This window comes from Xiphophorus hellerii, chromosome 6 (assembly GCF_003331165.1).
Source record: "Xiphophorus hellerii strain 12219 chromosome 6, Xiphophorus_hellerii-4.1, whole genome shotgun sequence".
Taxonomy (NCBI): Eukaryota; Metazoa; Chordata; class Actinopteri; order Cyprinodontiformes; family Poeciliidae; genus Xiphophorus; species Xiphophorus hellerii.
In genome coordinates this window covers 24,808,185-24,830,112 of record NC_045677.1, presented here as the reverse complement: position 1 = coordinate 24,830,112, position 21,928 = coordinate 24,808,185, and the positions used below count along the sequence as shown (strand labels likewise).

The window sequence follows — 21,928 nt, the reverse complement described above, 5'->3', positions numbered from 1 at the left end:
TCAATGGAGCATTACAGCAAGACACGTAGCATTTACACCAGCAAATTCACAGTAAGGGTCAGAAACTGTGAAGCTGTTGCACTTTCTGGGTTACAAGTCACTTCACGCTTCTACAAGCCATTCAATAACTCAGTTCTTAAACATGCAACAACGAGATACTGGATTAAAACTTGACTGTAGTCTCATATTATATACTTGCATATTTTGTTTTGTTTTTTATGATTTGCTCTCCTTGCATAGTTCTATGCCTTGTGTATTAGGGTAAATTGTCATTCTAAATATCTCTTATGCGTGTAGGAATGATTCTCCATCTGTGTGATGGAGAAACAAATCACTAATTGACCCCTGCAAGGATTAAGCCGATGTAGGAAATGAATAGATGGATGTTTTGCACATGTGAAATCTCATGTGCAACATGCACATTTTTTAAGCATTTTACTGCCTTAATAACTTTTATTAAAGTTAGATTTTTAAAGACACAAAATAAAAACACTCCAGTCAAAGTTTTGGAATCTGTGTAACTAAAGTGTTTTTGTAAAGAGCAAAAATGTGAAGCAATACAAAAAAAAAGAAGGAGAGAAGAAACTGTGGTGCTACACTGCAGACCTGCAAAGCCAGACAACCAAGTTTGACAAAACATTTTCCAAATATTGTTTTACTTTGCAGTGGTTTCACTTTAAAGTTATGATACCAGAAGTTACCGTGTGTATATAAATGAATATGATAACAAATGATTATGATTAATATCCAGAGTTGATTCTGCCAATAAAGTCAACTCCTTACACATATCGGTCTACTTTCTGCAGTCTGTGCAGCAAATCTTGTAAAATTACAGCATATTTATGTGCCTGCAGCTTACAAAATAACAGTTATAAACCATAAACATTATTTTATTGAGTTTACAAATTAGGCAGGGTTTTTCAATCTTTATAAAGATTTTCCCATTGAAAAAAAGAGACTGTAGCAGCTACCTGAATCTTTCAGGTTCTTTTAAAAATTGGTTTCATCAATTTACAGACAATTATAATCAAAAAACAGATCAAAATTGTGGTTTTACAGTGTGGCCAGTTTGGAAATGGCGTACATTTGACGTATGTACACCATTCGATCCTGACGGTCTGTGGGGTGACGTCTCTCTGGAATGCCCCCGTTTCTCCACCAGTCTGACACTAGATGCCTTCACAGATGTTTTTGAAGGTCTTGTGAAAATCCCAAACCATTTTTGTGTTCTTAAAGCATTTCTTAAGAAACCCAAAGCAGTTTTGTTCAGAAAAACCATTACAGTGACAACTTTGGCTGGACTTTAAAAAGGGCTTATGGGCCCCTAAAGTTTGAATGTTGTCTAAAGAATGCATGTTTTAATATTTAATATTAATATTTAAACTCAAATATTTTAAAATTCTGAACTCATAGTTCATCTTTTGGGCCCAACATGGAGCCATCTCACATGGGACATTTTAAAATAAAATGCTTGGGTATTTTTCTCTGTGTTTGATTTTGTAATTTAATTATTTTTTTGGCTACAGAACCAAAACTGGCTCTAGTCCAGATGTCACAAAGCTCATCTGATTGTATGTCACAATTTAAAAAAAAACATTAACCCATAAGTTAGAGAAAATTTCTGTGAATCCAAAGGATTGTGAAAGAAAGAAAAAGACCAAACGTTTTCCTCATTCAAAACGAAAGAGTAGAGACATAAATAGACTTCCTGCATCTGCTAAACAAAGAGCCTAAGTTAGTCAGCTGCAGGATTAGATAAATGTAGTACTCCAGTAACCAGAGAGATGAATGACCATGTAGATGAGAGCTAGCTGGATGACACAGAGGTCAGTGAGTAATTTTGTTGAAGTAGCTAAACAAAGTAAACGGGTTTTACCCTAACAAAGTTCTCAGTGAAAGAAATACTGTGTTGGCTGCTGCAGCTCTGTGTCTGTTTATGTTCACTAACTGGCATGTAAAAGAAAATGGTTAAGTGTATGAAGCAGGAGAACAACTTTTTTTGTATATTTTGTTCTCACAGTTAACTGAAAACAGAGAGTAGCGTTAGCTTAGCACTTCAGCTAACAGCACAGCATGAAAAAAAATCATCAGAAGAAGGAAAGAAATGAATTTATTAGAGAGTGAAGCTGTATGTGTTGAGTCAAATATATGTAAAGGGCATTTAAAAGCTTTGTGTGTTTTAGGGGATGAGTTGTAGCAACAACAGTGAGTATTTTTAGCTATCCAACTCTGTTGGAGCAGCATATAGAAGCTAATTTATAAACGCTTTGTTTATGTTGAAATATCAGGATTTCTGCAAGGTTACAAAATTATTGAATTCATAAATTTCATTTCTTAGTCTTAAAAAGTCTTAAATATTTCCAGGTTTTATATGCTTTTATGTGTTTCATATTAAATTGAGCAAATTAAGTAAATTACAAATGTAAGTTCCACTTTTTTTTTTTTACTTTTTTAAATTTGTAAATAAACAAGTTTCTGCTCCTGAAACAGGGATATTGTGTATCTAGGAAATTAAAAGCAAAATCGATTTGTTACATTATTTTCTCCATCATTTAGAAAAATGTGTGATTAATGAGTGTCAAAATTTTCAACTTTAAGTTGCAGGATAAAAACACAAAAACAACATCAATGTAGAGAAACGTACGTGGGATATAATCCCAATTCTTATGTAAACAACATTGCAACATCTGCAAATGTCAAATCTTAAATCACTCAGATCTTAACTGGAACATTTTCACTTTCTAATTTCTGAAGTGCGATGGGTTTTTCCAAAGATAAGGTTTCTCAAGCTTGTAAAATCTGCTCCACAAAATGAAGCCTAAGATAAAAAAAAATTAGTTACTTACCTATAAAAATTACTGCAGTGAGTAATGCACAAAAATTGTACCTTTTCGGATAAATGTACTCATTTTAAATAGAAAGCAGGATGTGCATTATCCTCTCATTTTAGACCAACTTCCTCATAAACAACTGCATATTTTCTTCTTGAAACAGATCGGATTAAATCTTAAAGGTGGAGTTTGGCAGACCTTTCTCTGCACTGGTTATGTAAGAAGACTGATCATATTTTTAGATCTGATTACTGATGGGCAAGTTGGGACGTTTGAATCCGATTATGTCATTCTTTTTTAATATCTAAAGATCGTCTCCTGTTTAAAGATTTTCCACCCTGCATTCGACTGTGCACATGCAGAGATGTAATGGCTGGTACGGTGTCTCTAATTAAAGCACAGACCCTGTGTTTTCACCAGACATTAGAGTGATATTTAAAGCATCGCTCTGTGATTAAGTGCTTAGTTTGCGTCTCCTGCTCTTCCACTCGTCGCTGGTTCCATCCCTCGTGTGAAAACGTCTCTTGCCCCAGAAAGTCTCACTTCACGTTTCGCAACTCGACACCATGGCTTTTGATTTCCGCAGCGAATCGAGCAGAAATAGTCATCCCACTTTAAACTTGAGTGCCACCGCTTTGTTTTGTACCAGTGTGTAACATATAATTGTTTTCAGTCACATTCCAGTAGCACGTAAAGAGCAATTTAGCACTGCAGTGTGCTAAATTAACATGTAATTGGCAGAGGTAAAATGTAGGTTTGTGTGATATGATGATGGTACCGAGTCCAGATGATGTTCTGGGGTGTTGGGTTTCCCCTGCCTTCGCACACCAGCTCGGCTTTCTGCAAACCAACCTGCCAGTTACTGGGAGAACTGGAGATGATGGGATCTGGGGGGTCTGAAACAAAGAAGCAAGCATTGTAGTTTTAAAAAATTAAACTACAACTTCTGTGCAAGTGAGTGAAATGAAACTGAGACAGTTGTTGAAGTAAAATCAATTAAAAGAAAACAAAAGTAAGGAATTATAGGGGGGGGGGAAGCAACATTTTGTGAACCTTCAGGAGGGGAGAACTTTTAAAGGGGCAGTGTGTAACGTTTATTTTTTAAAAATCTGTTTTTTACGTATTTGTTAAAACTGTCACCATGTCAAGACAGCGTAATATGAGACAGATAATCTGTGAAAAGATCAATCTACTCCACCTCCTCCCTGAGCTGCTATTGACGACTAAAGAAATGCACAAAAATAACCAATCAGAGCCAGGAGGCGGGTCTTAGTGTCGTCAATCAATCTCATGTACTTACTGCTAAATGTGTTAATCGCAGAGAAACAACTTATCGTTACAGAAAAACCGTTTATTGGTTAGCTTAGCATTCACAACATGCTGTGCTAGCTACAGCGAACCAGAGAGTAAAGGGGTGAGAGAGAGAGAGCAGCGCCACACTGAGGAGTGTTTGACAGCGCTAAGATATCCTTGTTGTTTGTGTGTCTTTCTGGTATATATTTAATTTTTACTTTATGTCAGAGAATGGTTTAAATAAGAAAAATAATCATTTGCAACCAGTTTTAACATTTCATAGTCAAATATTTTATTTTCATCTCTTCATTTGAATTCCCTTCTATTTACTGATTCCGATTAGACTGGAGAACTGCATCTCATCCTTCTTTCTTAAGCCACCATTGCAGCTTTACCTGCAGCTAACTCTTAAAATAGATCCCTTGAAGGAAGTTTTTATGATGACTACCTGTTATGACCAAGCTTTTCCTGCTGCTGCAACAAAGTGAGAAAATGGGAAGATCTGTTCTGCAACATTTTTAAACATTCAGTCATGCAACGTTACAATATTGTGTCGTTTATGAACAGAATCTTGCTGTTAAATCCCAAGTGAAGATCAAATCTTAGGCATCGGGGAGGGAAATCACAATAAGATTACTCAAATTTTGCTTAGATTGCTTCAAACTAAGGATATTTCATCCAATCTGCAATGCAGTTTGCCAGTCTGGAAAATCTTTGTTCAGATAGAAATCCAGGAAAACTGGATGCTTGTTTTTATATATTTTACCAGTTCATGCTAATTTCTGGTGAACCAGAGTGGGAAACTCCAAAGACATCGAGTTCATGAGTCAAGTCCACACCTTTAAAGTCGTCAATCGCATCAAACCCAAAAACCAGAGTTACTATGACACAAAGATGGTAAAAAAGTTAGCCTGGCTACACAAAAAAAAGAGAAGAGGTCGGAGTATGTCCACATTTTCCCTGGTCATGATCTGATCTGTCATTATGGACTAACGTTTAGTCTTCACTTCCACAGAAAGACAACCGAGGCTGAATAAATACGATTCCAGGACAGAGGGTGATCTTTTTTCAGAACAGGAAGATCTTAACAAAGCTGGCTCAGAGCCCAGAGAAAAGTTTGAACAGGCGCTGAGTTATTTAAGACTGATTTTCCACCCTTAGGTTGCGAGGGTTTCGCTAAAGGAAGAAAACACCCACTTTGATAGCGGCTGCAGCCAGATTAGTACTTTAAAGCAGTCAGTGTGAAGGCTGAAGCCTCTGTAAGCCGTTGATGCTCAGGACTTGATCATTCCTGAGGGTTCAACAGAGAGGATTCAGTTCAGGAACTACAGCTCTAGAAAACTGCACTGAACCACATTGAAAACCTCATTGTTATTCCACCAAATATTGATTTCTGAACTCTTCCTGAGTTAAAACATTAGTGTTGATGTTTCTAAGTGAATATTAACTCGTTTTCGTTGCATTATTTGAGGTCTGAAAGCTCTGCATCTTTTCCATTTCTCATTTTCTGCAAACAAATGCAAAACTTTTGCTTGAAGTTTCAGAGAATAAAGGAACAATGTTCGTTTTACTCAAACATAGACCTATAAAAAGTAGAAGTGGAACAAATCTTCCCGTTTCGTCTCACTTTGCTGTAACAACAGAAAAAGTTTGGGCATATCTGCTAATAGCAATAAAAAATTCCTTCTAGGAATCCGGCTGTGAACTCTAGTTAATCTAAATGCCAACAAAGTTTTGTTTTGAGAGTCAACAGCAGGTAAAGCTACACACTGAAGCACGCGATGGTCACAACCCTGCAAGAGAAAGATGGGACCTCGATCTCAAGTCTAACAAGAATAAGGGTTGAAACAATTAATCGGATTAATTGTGATTAATTTAGTAATTTATTAATAGCTTACAGATTCTAAATATACCAATTTCTAGAAAACAATATACTGAAAGCAACAATTAAGCCAAAACTGTACAAAAAAATTTACATACTTGACATACATCAGAACTCCTCAAACGGCCTGGTTTTAACTTCTCCTATTGTGCAACTTTTATCCAATTATTTATCGATTAATTTAAAAAAATAAAATCAACTGATCAGCTCTGCACTGTATTGATAAGTCAAGCAGAAGAGATTTTCACAATACTGAAGGTGTTTTTTCACTGCAGATGCATCCTTTGTTACAAACGGTCAATTATTCACTAAAAGAATGTTGTTATTGCATTTTAGGGAATAAAATGTTTATTGTATTATAGAAAAAGGATTTAGTTTTTTTTTTTTTTTTTTGCATTTTTTCAATGTATTTATAATATAAGATTGTTAAGTCACAATCAATGCCCACTGATTGACTTAACAATTGGGAGGTTTTAAAATATCTAATTTTCCAGACACCAAAAAAATTATTGCCAAAGAACATCTTGTTGTTTTTTTAAGCACTTTGCCGTTTCTTTAGAAGCAGTAGAAACCCAAATTAAACTATAAAAATATACAAAATGTGAATTTTTCACCCCCTTTAAGTGATTTATGTCACTTCATGTCATGATTTGACTTTGTAGCCAGTTCTCCCCAACAACAGACTCTTAACACTGAACAACAACAGCATGGAAGTCCTAACTGGTCCTAACTGGTTCATCTGTTCTGTACTCACACTGGACCACCAGGCGGTCAGCGATCCTGCGGGGTTCCTTCAAGCTGGGATGCCACACCAAGCAGTCCAGCTTCTTGCCGTTCATGCTGCGCAGCGGGTGGAGCCAGTACTGGATGAACGCTTTCCCGTCTTCCCCGGTGTGGTTCTTGGAGTGGCCGGGCAGCTCCGTGTCCCAGGACAGCCCGGGTTTGGGGTAGCCCACGGCGCGACAGGTGGAGACAAGGCCGAACGCCTGGCCTTCCACCAGGTTCTCCGGTTCCACAGAGGAGATGGGTAGCACTAAGGAGAACGGGGAGATATTTGTTGGTTAGTATTTTTAAGCTCATGTTTGTTTTCTAAGCTTTAAGTGATACTGCAGGGCGACACTGACCAGAAATACTTTTTGTTTTAATTTAGGGATTGTCCACAGATGATGCACACAAATGGTATTCCTGGCTTTTCAACTAACATAAGGAGGTTACTGTTCACATTTTAGCCCCATAGATCGTTTTCAGTGCAGACACAATGGCTGCTGTCCACCTAAAGGAAGTTCAGCTTTAGAAAACAATACCCAGTTTGCAATAGCACACCTGCACCTGCCCTACTTTATCAAAGTCAAATGTCTGCAGTGGAAACAGAAATATGATATTAATGGAGTTTTTTTATTGGAGTTTTAACTACTTTACATATCTCTTTATTTTCTTTTTATTACCATTTCTTTATTTTCCTTACCATTTTTTATTATTTGGTTTCAGAATTATTGTAATTATTTTATTATTTTTATTTGTCTAAGTAATTTTCACTATTGTTGTTATTATTTTAAGTAGTTTTATTGTTATTTTTATTTTCTTTATTATTATATTAATTTTTATCTATTTTTCATTATCATTATTTTTTCATCATTATTATTATTATTATTATTATTATTATTATTCACCTATACAAAATAAAAACCCAACACGTCACATCACCAAAAGAACCCAGATACTTCAGTGAGGCATGGTGGAGTCAGCGTCATGCTGTGGGGTTACCTCTAATGAGATAAAACTCATGAGATTTTATTCACTTTAAGTTTTACTTAAAGTGAATAAAATAACAAACACCACATATCAGCCAGTTTTGATACAAACCCTTCAGTTGTCTGCTAGACAGATTCTGTAAAAAATGGATTTAATGTTTCAATCACTAAAACATTAAATGCTTTGCTTTGAGTCTAAAACGTCCAAATCTACTACGACTGAAATGTTTCTCAGTCAAAATGTTGTCGGTCTCTTACCAGAGAAAACTGAATGTTAAATGTATTTTAAAATGAGAACGTTCACACTAACTAGTAGTTTTGTTGCGCAAAGTGTTTGTCAAGTCAATTTGAAATGATTCTCCTTTTTTAGGTCATAAACACACTTTTAATATCCACAAGTTATAAGAATGGGGACAAACATCCTTTTAAGGTGTTTAAACATGAAGAGAGACGGTAAAGGAAATATCTTGAGCTTTTACTGTAAATAAAAATAGTTGATGAGCCACTCTGGTTTTTATTTACATTTCACACAGATTTTTAGGTGAAACAGACTTGTAATCGGACCGAGTCACACCAGGATTTAATTACAAAAGTTTCTGTGAGGTTTAGGATTGAGTTTCATCTCATTTCAGTAGTTTGAAAAAAGCTTAACTTGGCTCATCAGAATGAACTCTGAGCAGGATTTTGCAGCTTAACCAGATGTATTTACACGTAAACACTTTTCTTTTTATTTTGTATCCAACTAGCTGTGACTCACAGGAAAGTCATGATCATCCCATATCTGATCAATCTCTGCACATGCCTTTGGATTATTATTTTTTTTAAAAGCAATAGCAACAAAGCTGTTATAGTTTAATCTCTTAAAACCCAAAATAAACGACATCACATCTGCAAAATGAACCTGCAGCCAGCAGATAGATCACATGTGTCAAACTCAAGGCCCGGGGGCCAAATCTGGTCCGCCGTGGCTTTTTATGTGGCCATCAAGACTCCACATTACACCAATACGTCCCTCACAAATCCTCAAAATTCACACAAAATCAATAGACCCCACACTTTTTCTGACTTTACTGCAATTTTTTTCTCAAATTGGTCAAAAATATTGAGTTTAATTGACTGCTGCCTCAGTCGGTAGGTAATAAGTCACATTTAACATCATGCATTAGCACAGTGGTTCCCAAAGTGTGGGGCGCGCCCCTTAGGGGGGTGCAGTGCCATTGCGGGGAGGCGTGGGAAGCGGTACGGATGAATGGAGAAGAAAAAACAGTTACACAAAAGTGTTTCACTGTAAAGATGGTTTGTAGTTTGTTTTATTGCAACCTGAAGTGTGAAATAAACTTCAGTGGAGTTTGAAAACAAAATATGTGTTTAGGTTATGTCTGGTTGAACGATGCGTGTTCCCAGTTAATTCTGTTTTCTTTTTAGGGGGGCTTTTATTGTAATCCATAGGGGGGCCCAGAAAATCTTTGGGAACCACTGCGTTAGCACAAATATTGTAAAAAATTCCTCCCTTCCTAATTATAAATTAGCATCACAAAATATGTGACTTGATTACAAAAAAAAAACAATCATAAAATCCTGGAGGGACAGCTATTTATTAATATTTTAACAGTTTAATTGGTTTTATAAATACATTCTGGCGTAACCGGCCCTTTAAGAAAATTCAGATTTTTGATAAGGCCCAAAATGAAACCGAGTTTGATGCCCCTGGTATAGATCAAAGGCTTGATTGCAGAAAGAAAAAAACATTTAAATTCATATATTAGCATAATTTAAAGTGCTCAACATGGATGGTGTTTATATTCTATGGTCTGCTTGAGCAGGTTGGTTCAGTTCCAGGTTGTTGTAACGTCTTTGTCGGACGTTTTACATGCAAATTCTTTCAGGACGCTCAGGACTTGAGGTTGTCAGTTACTCGCCTGTGTGGATTTGTGATCCGAGACATGCCAAAACACGCCGTTAAGCTCGGAGCATCGCTGACGACGATGCCTGGCAGCAGAAGTGATAGCATCGCGTTCCCACAGCTGCTGTGATCATTCAAATGTTACCTCATGTGATCCACTCCATTCGTAAATGAGTTTATCTAAAGAAAACACTGGTGCACAATGGCAAAGACTTGCCAAAGAAAACCAGTTTGCCATGATTATTTTTCCTCAAATGTTGTTATTTTTTCAAGTTTCTTCAGTAGAAATATTTCGGTAAAGGGTGCAGAGGTTGAATTTTATGTGAAATATTTGAAAAAGACTGATTACACCAGAATCCCACCGCTGTTTTAAAAACTGTCCTCCATGTTTACTGCAGAATTTCACCTGGCAAAAGGTTTTCCTTTCATTTGTTTCCTATTGTTTCATGTTACAATAAGTTAAAATAAAAACATAGAAGTGTATTTACTCCCCTTTACTCTGAAACCCCTAAATAACATCCAGAAGAAGTCTCCTAGTTAGTAAATTGAGTCCATCTGTGTGTAACTTCGTCCCATTATAAATCCAGTTGATGTGTGAAGGTCAAAGACAGAGTTGGGTACTAACTAGTTACATTTACTTAAGTAATTTTTGGAAGAAATGTCCTTTTAGGAGTATTTTTACTTGAGTAATTTTATCATCAAGTATTGCTAATCTTGCTTGTATGAAATTTCTGGATTCTCTGCACACTGTGAGTAATTTTACTGAATGAAGAACAAGATCGATTTATCAATTATTGTTTGCAGAAGTTTGAAATATTCTGCAAACAATAATGGATATTAACTGAATTCCCGTCTTTAGGTCCATTAAGACATAAAGGTACCGTAATTTTTAGACTACAAGTCACACAGAAAATGCGTTACAAAGAGGGAAAAAAACATATAGAAGTTGCGCTGAGGGCTGCACAGTGGCGCAGTTGGTAGCACTGTTGCCTTGAAGCAAGAAGGTCCTGGGTTCGATTCCCGGCCTGGGGTCTTTCTGCACAGAGTTTGCATGTTCTCCATGCGTGAGTTCTCTCCGGGTTCTCCGGCTTCCTCCCACAGTCCAAAAACATGACTGTCAGGTTAATTGGTCTCTCTAAATTCTCCCTAGGTGTGTGTGAGTGTGTGTGCATGTCCTCTCTGTCTCCGTGTTGCCCTGCGACAGACTGACAACCTGTCCAGGGTGACCCCACCTCTCGCCTAAAACGTTAGCTGGAGATTGACACCAGCTCCCTTCCCAACCCCTGAGGGGGCTGCATCCAAATGCATGCCACACATTTCAGATTTTTTTTCTTTTTTGGGGATAAATTCAGCACTTCACCAATAAATACATTTATGAATCAAAGATGTTATTATAAACCATCCAACACATCTTTCTTGGAAATTAGATGAGATCGCAGATATTTTTCACAGCTGGTCTTTTCTCAGACAACATTTTGCAATCATTTCAGACTTTTCCACACACTGTAGCAACGAATTATATCAAAATAAAAATAAATGCTTCTAGTAATTTATGGCCCTGATTGTGAGATTATCGAGCCGCCCTCGTTGGCGGCTCTTCTCTTTATGGTTTTATCAAACAACCCAAACATGATTTGCAAGATGGATCAGAAAAATGCAGGGTGTGAAACTTACTCCACACGGTGAGCTTGATGGTCCTGTCGAAGCTTCCCTGAGGGTGGGTGGCGATGTGGCACCGGTAGACGCCGGCGTCTGACACCTTTGTGACTTGGATGAGCAGAGCTGAGCTCTCAGAAATCGGGTTGAAGGTCTCAAACCTCATCCGGTCAGAGCTCTCAAGCGCTGGAGGAAAAAAAATTAATAAAAACAGGTCAAACTGAGTAACTTCAGCCTTTACAGGACAAAGCGAATCTTATTTTACACTGTTAGTGAAAGAGTTTTACTCTTAAAAAAAGCAAAGAGTTTATTTTGAGTTGTCTGTTTAAGTTTAATTAATGAACATACACAAAGATTAAGTGAACTTTTCACCTTATATCAAAAATTCATTTTTACACAACAATAAGAACAAAATCCTGGAGTTTTTTGTCCATTTTTATGTTTCAGATTTGCAATCATTTGCAGATTTCTCTTCTACAGAAATTAGACTTCGTTTCGTCAAAATATTGGGCTTAAAGTTCATTGTTGGGCAGGCAAAAAAAGAAATGTTGCAATATTTTTTTTACATTTTTAATTTTAAAAAAATGTTTACATATATGCATTAAATGAGGGGCTGGACATAATTGGTAGCACTGTTGCCTTGCAGCAAGAAGGTCCTGGGTTCAAAATGGATGGATGCATTAAATGAATGGCATATTTTCAGGAGTGCTACTCCTGAGTCTCTGCCCATCTCTGCAGAAATGCTTTTGCTACATTTATGTCTTTGGAAATATTAGGGATGCTAGTAATGGTGATATACCTTTAATCCCTTCAGTGAAGTGGGCCGTGATGATTTGCTTGCTGGTCCCATTTGGGAACACCTTTTCCCAGGAGACCTGCACCATCCTCTGGTCCTCCTCCAGCTGGTACCAGCAGGGGAGTCTGGTCTGGGAGTCAGTGAAGCCCTTGAGGTCGGTGTTGGGCTGCAGAGGCTCCACGAAGGCCCCTTGAACGCATTCTGCTGAAGAGAAAACAGAAAAAGGTCATCAATCAGAGACAAAGGCGTTACGTGTTGATAGGAAGAATGCTTGAACTAGGACATCTAGACAAACCGAACGATAAAACCAGGTGTAGCAAAATTCAGAAAATGTAACTTATTTTAAAGGGAAAAGAAGCTGCACTTGCAGAACAATGGAAATTTAATGTTTTTTGAATAATATCTCCTTATTTCATTCATTTACAGGTTAAAATGAATATGTCACATGACGACATGAACAAAAGTTTGAAGAGAAAAAAGTAGCCATTCTTTCAAAAATCATTTCACAATACCCTAAACAACTAACCAAAAATAAAAAGATATAGCTTTAAACAAAAAACAGGCAATGTGTATGTATAAAGATAACATTAAGAAAAAGTATATATTATCTTTGTAATGATACAGCACTCTAATGACTCATTATACCTTGATAGAATATTATATTTCATTATTTTCTTAAGAGTAGAAATTGACATATTTGTTTTTGTTTACTTCTAAATTTTTGATTTCTAAAAAGTATCTGTTCCTCTCCGATTATAAATGCTATCTCTCTTAATAAATCTTTTTTTTGCAAACTGATAAAATTATGTTTTGTATTTTAAATATAACTTGCAGAAGATAATAGTCCAAGTCATGAAATGGCATTAAATTTAAATTGAAGAACGATGAATTTGTTGGATCTGTGTAGCATTTTCTGCTTATAAATCTATTGTCTCTTTTTGCAAAATAAAAGTAAAAGCTTTACAGGCATTCCCCAAAACTTCTGCACAAATAGAAATAAGGAACGATCAATGAATTGAATAACATCAAATGTACTTCATCACTGAGTTTTTCACTTTATATCAACGCAAATCAAAGAAATGCAACGTCTACTATAAAAGAAAGAAAACTTGATCTGTTAAGAGAGTCACTTTCTCCTTCAGTGCTTCACAAAGGAAGTGATGCACAGCCTCAACAGATTTGTTTACAACACTCCCAAAGGCTACGGCTAAAGGTTCGCCCAACCTGCTTGACCTCAGCATCATGGAGGAAACACGCAGGTTCCTACAAGAAAGGAAGGGAAGGTCTGCATGTGCACCGAGACTAAAGAATGGCTCTTCAAATGAAGTTAAGTCTTTTATTTTAAGACGTATTAAGGTTTTCCTGCTTCAAAGCGAACAATACTGCAGAAGGTTTACTACTAATCCTGATTTCCTCACTCATAAGTGACTGCTGTAGTTTTATCTCTGCAGGGCTTGTTACAGCGATTATGTAAAAACATTATTTTTATATTGCAGAGTTTGGCTTTTTTGGTGACTTTGTTCAGAATTTGGTAAATTTTCACTTTAGGAAAACAATTTTTTAACCTTTCAATCACGTGTTACACAATTGTTCCCATATTTGACATATTAATCTTTGGACCAATCTTCATCAGACGGATTGCTTCCCGTTTAAACCGTCTGCAAATCTGTCAAACAGGAAGTGAGGTCGATTCTCAGGATCTAAACGATCTTGGCACACAGCCTCAGGATGTTTTGCACCAATGAATGTTTTTCTCAATTATTACTCATAAGTGGCTTAATGTTTATAATTAAATAAAAAGTTTGAAGACCTTTCCTGATGTCCAAATATGGTCTCTTCTGGCTTTAAAACAGAACTGCTGCTGAACTGGAGAGCTCCATCAGCTGCATCCCAGGCGCACAGCGGAGCATTTACAGAGATCCTTCCCCTTCCAGCAGCTCTTAACACCCAACAACAACCACTGCTCCCAAAAACGTAAATAATCTTTACATCCTTGCTGGTATTTGTGCAGTTTTACTCATTTTGAATAACATTTCTGCTCTTATTTGTCGGAAACGTTTTATTGTGACATGTTGTAAACCAGGCTGCAACTAACAATTACTTTAATTGATTATTCTGATAATTAATCATATAAAAACTTGGCACATTTTGCACTTCAAGTCTTTATTATAATAATAATTATTATAATATCATGCAATATTAGAAATATATTGACAAACAAACAATTCTTATTTTTAAATAAGAAAATAAACATTCTATTGCCAAAAATGAAGTAACAGCATTCTTTACATAATTGAATTTGTTACATACTCAAATTGATTTATCTCAATTCCTTTTTTAACTCTGCATTTCCAGTAAAGCTGCACAAACAGATCAAATATTGAACCCAATATCTAAAACACAAAGTTTTAAACAATCATTGAACTTGATTGTATATATTTTTACTATTTCAACCCAAACTGGAAGCTCTGGTGACATTTTCAGGCAAGTTGCAACTTTATTTCTTCTTTCTAGTTTTTTAAAAACGGACAGAAACTCGGCCCTGGGCTCATTAGTGGCTTTTATCAGCTAAAGGCAGCATTTCACCGTGAGAGAAGTGAATCAAAAACTCAGACCGGAAACACCAAACAAATGAACTTTGATTTCTAGGACGAACACGTTTATTTCTTCTCTGGTTACTGATTCACGAACCCGATAAATGATTACAAAGCTGCCAATATTGGGCACAAAATCCCACGGATCCTGCAAGGACGCAGCCGCCCAGATGTCCCACAGGGAGAGGAAACGTCAATCTACACTGCAAAAACACAAAATATTTCAAGTTTCTAGTGCAAATATGTTAGTACACTCTAAATAAGATAAAAACTGACTTATAAGTAAGTTTTCAACAGGATATAGCAGCTTGTTTTATGTCAGTAATTCCTTAACATTGATGAAAAAGTTCTAGTTATATTAGCAAATTATTTCACTAATAATATGAGATAAATGTCAAGTTATAAGTGAAATAATCTGCCAGTGAAACTAAACTACATTTTTATCAATATTAAGAAATTAATGATGTTAAACAAGCTCCTATATCTTGCTGAAAACTTACTTATAAGTCAGTTTTTGTCTTATTTTAAGTGTACCAACATATTTTCACTAGAAAACAGAGTTGAGTTGTAATTAGTTACATTTACTCAATTACATTTACTTGAGTAACTTATTGAAATAAATTACTTTTAGGAGTATTTTTGCTACATTGTACTTCTACTCTTACTTGAGTTAATTTCTGGATTTTCTACCCACTGAATGAAAAACAAACATGTTTTAACCAAAAATCCATCCGACACAAACACACTGTTAAAGTTTCATAAGTTTTTTATTGAAAGAAACTGATTTGGAAACATTTTCTTTTGATTTTGTTATTTTTTTGTTATTTATATTAATTATATCCTTAAAATACCAAAATTTCCTCTTAACTTTATATTTTGTTTCATCTGATGATGTGATTTCTAAATATTAATTGATTGATAATTTGATCAGTTACTCATTACTTGAGTAAACGTTTTACCAAATACTTTTCAACTCTTACTTGAGTAATTTCTTGGACGGCTACTTTTTACTTTTACTTGAGTAAATGTATGTTAAAGTAGTGCTACTCTTACTTGAGTACAGGTTTACCCACCTCTAAACTAGACTAAATTACCTGGTTAGATTTTGTGTTTTTGCAGTGCAGGACCTTGGATGGACAGAGTGAGATTAAACGAGGTTTTAGAGGAAGCCAAAGATGAGGTGAAAAAGATAAACAGCAAACAGAGAGAAAGAGTTAACCACTGTTCACACACTCTAGACAAACACGACTTCACAAAGCTGCCCTTCAAGCTTTCCCAGTTCCCTCAGTGACAGTAAGTCCATCACACCTGAGATTATCGCACCTGTTGAAACCAAGAGCCTGATAACAGTATTTTTTCTTCTCAATGGAGCGATACTCTCAGCCCTCGCCTCTGTCCGTGGCTTTAGCCCACACAGAGGAGGGAAACAAAAAGCAGCAGCAGAATTAGTCATGAAAACAGGAAGACGCAGGTTGCACAATGACCTCTGACTCAGGTTTAGAAGAAGGAATGCGCCCGAGCCGCATTCTGTTGTGTCGCACCTTCAGACAACTTGCATGGCCCCACGTCTGAATTATGTGGACTTCCAAGACTTTACAAGCAGGCGTCGGAGCTGAGACAGCTTCAAGCTGCAGGTGAAACTTAACTCACGGTTTGATGCACTGGAAAGGGTTTACACTGATCTGAGTAGAAAACTGTGTTTTATTAACAGCACTTGTCTGTGCATTGAAGTAAGTGGACAAAATAACAAAATCCCTTTTGTTTTTGTCTTGCAATATCTCCTCACAAAACAGCTGAGTGTGTTTTCTTTAGTCATTTTTATCAAAGCCGGAAAACTAAAGAAGCTTTGGGGTTATGATGATGACACATTTAAGCCATTCAACAAAAAAAAAGCTCTTATGAAAAATAAATGTTATTCTATTTACTGAATTTAACATTTTATCAGATGAAAAATGTATAAACACCTTCATATACATTCAGTTTTTATAGCAGGAAGTTATTTTTGCACAAAAATATTGAGGAAATTTTAATTTAAGTACATTCATTCAATGATTTCTATCTAGCTTCTAGTGCAAATATCTTAGTACACTTTAAATAAAACAAAACTGACTTACCAGTAACTTTTCAGCAAGACTATAGAAGCTTGTTTTAAGTCAATAACTCCTTAATATTGACTATAAAAAACACTGGTTCTGCTGACAGATTATTTCATTTATACCTGGTACTTTTTTATCAATATTCAGAAATTATTGATGTTAAAGCAAGACTTATTTCTTGTTGAAAAGTTTCTTGGAAGTGAGTTTTGTGTTTTTGTACTTCCATTTGGGGGTTTTGCTGCTTCCAAAAACATCCCAAGTGCTTGAAAAAAACATCCAGATGTTTTTGGGTGTCTGGAAAATCAGCCGTTTCAAAAACCTCCCGATTGTTAAGTCACATCCTACGGGCACTACGCCGTTTCCTAGAGACTCAGAAGAGCTCCAGCACTTTTGGTCAGCTGGTTTTACTGTTGTATGTGCTGTACAATGGATGCTGGAAAAGACAAGTTTGTTATTTGCTTACCATCCTGAAACCACTAGCTGCATTTTTATTGGTTGATTAGGAGGCTCCACTTGTGCTTTTCAAAGATGTACGGTTGTATAATTGTGCATCTGTTTGCAGACATTATCAAGTATGAATGTAAACATTCTCATTATCTAAGAATGGTTTTGTGTAAAGTGTAATGAACAGGGTTTGTGCAGCCCATAGACCTATTCCGACCTGTTCAATGAAGCTTAATAGGTCACCTTTAAGTTGAAGGAAAAAAATGCCGTAGGAATGAAGTGGGAGTAACAAAGCCGGAACGACCAAGTTCAACAAAATGTAGAGTACTGATTCTTTCAGCATCGATGTGAACTCTAAGGCAAAATCCATCATCCTGCTAACAAGGGTTGATTTTTCAACAAAACATTCAGAGTGATCGTTATTCTGTGTTTTAAAGTCTGTTTTAGGGAAACAGTCTCAGATATTTCAGATCCTCCAGAACTGGTGCAAAATTTAAGGGCTGATCGTTGGGATTTTGAAGCACCACGGCTCAGTCACCACCAAACAGAAGTCAAAACGTCCTACTAAAGATCTCCATTGGAAGCATGAGCTTACTGAACTGTAACACCAACATTTCTGCATTTATAAGCTCTTCAGGACATGAAGTATCAGGAAAAACAGCAGATTAAGCCAGATGATAAATATCCTGGTGTTGAAACTACATAATCTACTAGAATACAAATGAAAACACAACACAGGTCTGCAGAAAAATCCCACCAACCTGCACACAATCAGCTGCTACATCTCAACACTGACAAACACATTTTAACCTCCCTGTTGATTTTACTTCATGTCAGGGTGGGAACTGTCAGCAAGAGGACGTTTGCATTCTTCGACGCCACCCACTCGGTGCAACGTTAGGACATTTCAGCAGCGAGCGCTGAGAAGAAAAAGAAAAATGTTTCTCCAACAGTCTGCTGCTTGGTTTTCACCTTTTTGGTCCCACAAAATTAAATATATCCCCCTAATTCTAACCGGTGTTCATTTTCTACATTTTAGGTTATTTCTGACATTTCTCTGGTTCATCTTTACATTCACTGAAAAAAGGGAACAGATGATCCAACTTAAATATACTGCATTAAGTGGTTACAAGTAATAAAATTTACTTTATCCAAGTTAATTTATTAATTTTATTAAGTTTAATAAGTTGCCTAGTTAAACAAAAATAAATAAAGTAAATTTGATTAACTTCATTTAATTACTTGGGACCAATTAGCATGTTTTTTTAAGTTGGAGCTCCATTTATTCATGATTTTGTCTTTGCTGCCCTCTGAACTCTCAACCAGCTAAAAAAAACAAAAACATGGCCGCTCATATTTAGCCCAGCTGCTCCTGGAGGTTTCTGCCTGTTTAATGTTAGTTGTTTCTCTCCCCTTTCACCACATGCTTGCTCAGTAGAAGAGAATAACTTAATGCAACAGGCATTCACATTAAATAATTCTTTGAATGAAAAGGCGATATTTTATCATTTGGGTTGGACTGGACAGTCTGGACTGATTTAGATCGGCTCTAAATTAATTGGACTTATTTTTTAAGTGCATTGAGATAATTGTTCTGAAATGGTGCAGTAAAAATACACTTTTTCTGAAACATTTGCATTATTTTTTATGTATTTTGCATTAAAAATATAATTATTTGAATTCTACTTCACAGTTTGAAAACTTATTGTTTAAGGTTTTAAGCTAAATTCCTGTTTTATTTATTATCATGTTCAAATTCTGAGCGAAAGGATAAAAAAAACAACATGCAAATCCCAATTAAGAAATATCAAAATTTGCTTAAAAATTCAGAAATACTCTTGACTATTTATAATGCAGACGATATACACTGCTCAAAAAAATAAAGGGAACACTTAAACAGGTGTTTAACAGTTAAAGTGTTCCCTTTATTTTTTTGAGCAGTATATATGCATATTATAGTAAAATAAAAAAAATTTAAGAGAACTGGAGAGAAAGAAAAAGAGCAAATCCAAACTTCGCTCTAAAATATCTCCAAGATGTTTTTCCACCCTGAGGTAATTATGATCTCTGTGCAGCCACACCTGAACAAATGCGGGATTTCTTACGTTCTCACCACAAAAATAAAGAATATGCACAATTTCCTGAACAAGAACAACTCACAACAAACGTCACCACCTGGAAAGAGCTGAAGATTAACATAATAACTATAATAAAAGCTCAAAACACGCAGGGAACTGTCTCAGACAATGCAAGCATAAAGCTTTTTTCCAACACTTTCTTTCTCTTCTATCATAAAAAGTTGGCAGGGAGACGTCAGATGCAAGACAGACTTTAATAAGTTAGGAGGGAACAAACGAACCTCCCAAACAGGAACAAAAAGCCTTTCAGTAGCAGCAGCATTTTACGAGCTGCAATAGTTGTCCAACAGGCTGAGAGTTTGTTTCTCTAACAAAAATAGATGCTATTCTAAAACAAAGTAACTGAAAACATGCAAGTTTAACTTTACAATTTCTTAAAATGGAGATTTGAAGCCTCACCAGCAGCATTTAGACTTAACTTTATCTGAATAAAAAAACATGCAAATCGAAATTAAAAACCTTAAAACATGTAAAGTTTAACACTAAAATTAATTCAGAATGAACTTTTCAAACTTCATTAACAGCATTTAGACTTAACTTTATCTGAATAAAAGGCGTTGAAGCCACAATTAAAAACAAAGTTAAATGAAATTGAGTTCTTATCTTAACAGTTTTACACGCCACGGAGCGAGTGGGTGATGTTAACACCCACAGCGCTGTTTTCTCCTGGAAAGGCTGCAGCCTGCGTCTTTTTTAATCATATGAAAAGTTGTTTCTGCACTAAAATCAGATTAAATTTAAATCCTATCAAGTCTGAACCTTAAAAAAAAAAAAAAAAACAGGACCACATAGCTCAGAACCGGTTTAATCAGATTTCCTGAGAAAACTCACCGATAAGAAGAAGCAGCAGAAGCAGAAGTCCAGCCTTCGACTCCATCTGTATCCCGAACTGTAACTTTTATTTTCCCTTTTTGGCTGTTTAAATGATCATGTTAAGCTTTCATAACGTGCCCAGGACGTTCTCCCTCGTCCTCAGCTCCTCTTCGGGGGTTTTTAAGTCTAAACATCCACATTTGTCCACGAGTGGAGGGGGATGTCGTTCCTTCGGAGCCGCGCTGACTTCATTACAGGTGAATGCAAATTGCTGCAGCAGCGGGCAAAAAAAAACTGTTTATGCGCAAACAAATAGCAGAAAGGAACACGGTGCGTATTTGTCTAACAAACACCTGTCCGCTCGTCACGCAGAGGCGCACCGCAACCTGCGCGGGTTGGAGCCGCTGCTACACCTGTCGGGATAAGCACCGCCCACCCGTGAGGATAGTTCACGCCTACAACAATGACGCGTTCAGGTGTCTGTGAAAATTAAAGGGTTTCTTAGAACGAGGACATTCCCTAAATAAAAGCTGAGTGGTTAATTCTACATTTATTTATGAATGAACAAATATTTTCATTATTGATTATTTTATCAATTATTCATCAGAATGGTGATATGACACTTTCTTAAAGTCATAGATATGCTATGCTTAGCATAACTATGCTAAATGCAGAGTTGGTTACATTTACTAGTTAAATTTACTCCATTAATTGAATAACCTTTTGGAAAAAAGAAATTACTTTTAGGAGTATTTTTACTTCGCTGTACTTTTTACTTTTACTTGAGTAACTTTATCATGTAGTATTTCTATTCTTTCCTGAGTGAAATATCTGGATTTTCTACCCACTGAATGGAAAACAAACATGTTTTAACCAAAAATTCACCAGATGCAGACACACATCTGGAGTTTTTGTTAAGGTTTCATAAGTTTTTGAAAAATATATATATATATTGCCTGACGTTAATTTTTTGTTACTTATATAACTTATTGTCTTTTTCATCCTTAAAATACTAAATTTTCCATTTAACTTTATATTTTGCTCCATCTGATGATGTAATTTTTAAATATTAATTGATTGATGATTTGATCAATCACTCAGTATTTGACTTTTTACCAAATACGTTTTTACTCTTACTTGAGTAATTACTTGAACGGCTACTTTTTACTTTTACTTGAGTAAAATATTTGTGTACTCTATATATTTTTTAAGACATATATGTAAATAGTAAAAAAAGAAAAAGCTAAAACTGCACAAAGCTTCATCTCATCTACAGTTTCTTCTTGGATAGAAACGTTTTGAACTACTTTGAATAATGAACTGAGTTTATTAATTGAATTATTATTATTATTATTTTCTAAATTGTCTCAAAATTATATTTTGCGAATTGGCACAAATTGAATATTTCAGTTGATGCTGATAATATCTTCTAATCTTGAAGTATGTAGCTTCTATGTTTCACATTTTTATTTAAAGCATAAATGTGAATTAAAAGTGATGTCACTGACATGAACAAACTGTTATTTTACATAAAATTAACAGATATTTGCTCACTAATTGTGTGTATTTCTTACTGGAATACATTATTTTATGCCTCATTTGATCAATTTCTTAAATGTTGTTTCATGTTCATGTGTATTTAAAAACATAAATTAGATTTTTTTTTTTTTAAAATATATAAAAAAAAATGTTCAATCAGGAATCTGCAATATTTTAGTGTTATTTAATCTC

The 21,928-nt window shown here is 35.7% G+C and overlaps 1 protein-coding gene across 3 annotated transcripts in view; it reads right to left on the bottom strand.

Annotated features, from left to right (window-relative positions):
• The window catches only part of nectin4b (nectin cell adhesion molecule 4b), a 28,274-nt gene extending 7,675 nt beyond the window's left edge, over window positions 1–20,599 (bottom strand). For 2 of the 3 annotated variants that reach the window (XM_032566041.1, XM_032566043.1), the window contains exons 1-5: window positions 20,216–20,599; window positions 12,116–12,316; window positions 11,335–11,502; window positions 6,761–7,039; window positions 3,610–3,727 (exon numbers count right to left, since the gene is read on the bottom strand). In XM_032566041.1, coding sequence (XP_032421932.1) covers window positions 3,610–3,727; window positions 6,761–7,039; window positions 11,335–11,502; window positions 12,116–12,316; window positions 20,216–20,261 — 812 coding nt within the window. In that variant the 5' untranslated portion in view covers window positions 20,262–20,599. The remainder of the gene's footprint in view (window positions 1–3,609; window positions 3,728–6,760; window positions 7,040–11,334; window positions 11,503–12,115; window positions 12,317–20,215) is intronic. The other variant, XM_032566042.1, reaches the window with a different exon arrangement.
• Between the last annotated feature and the right edge of the window lie 1,329 nt (window positions 20,600–21,928).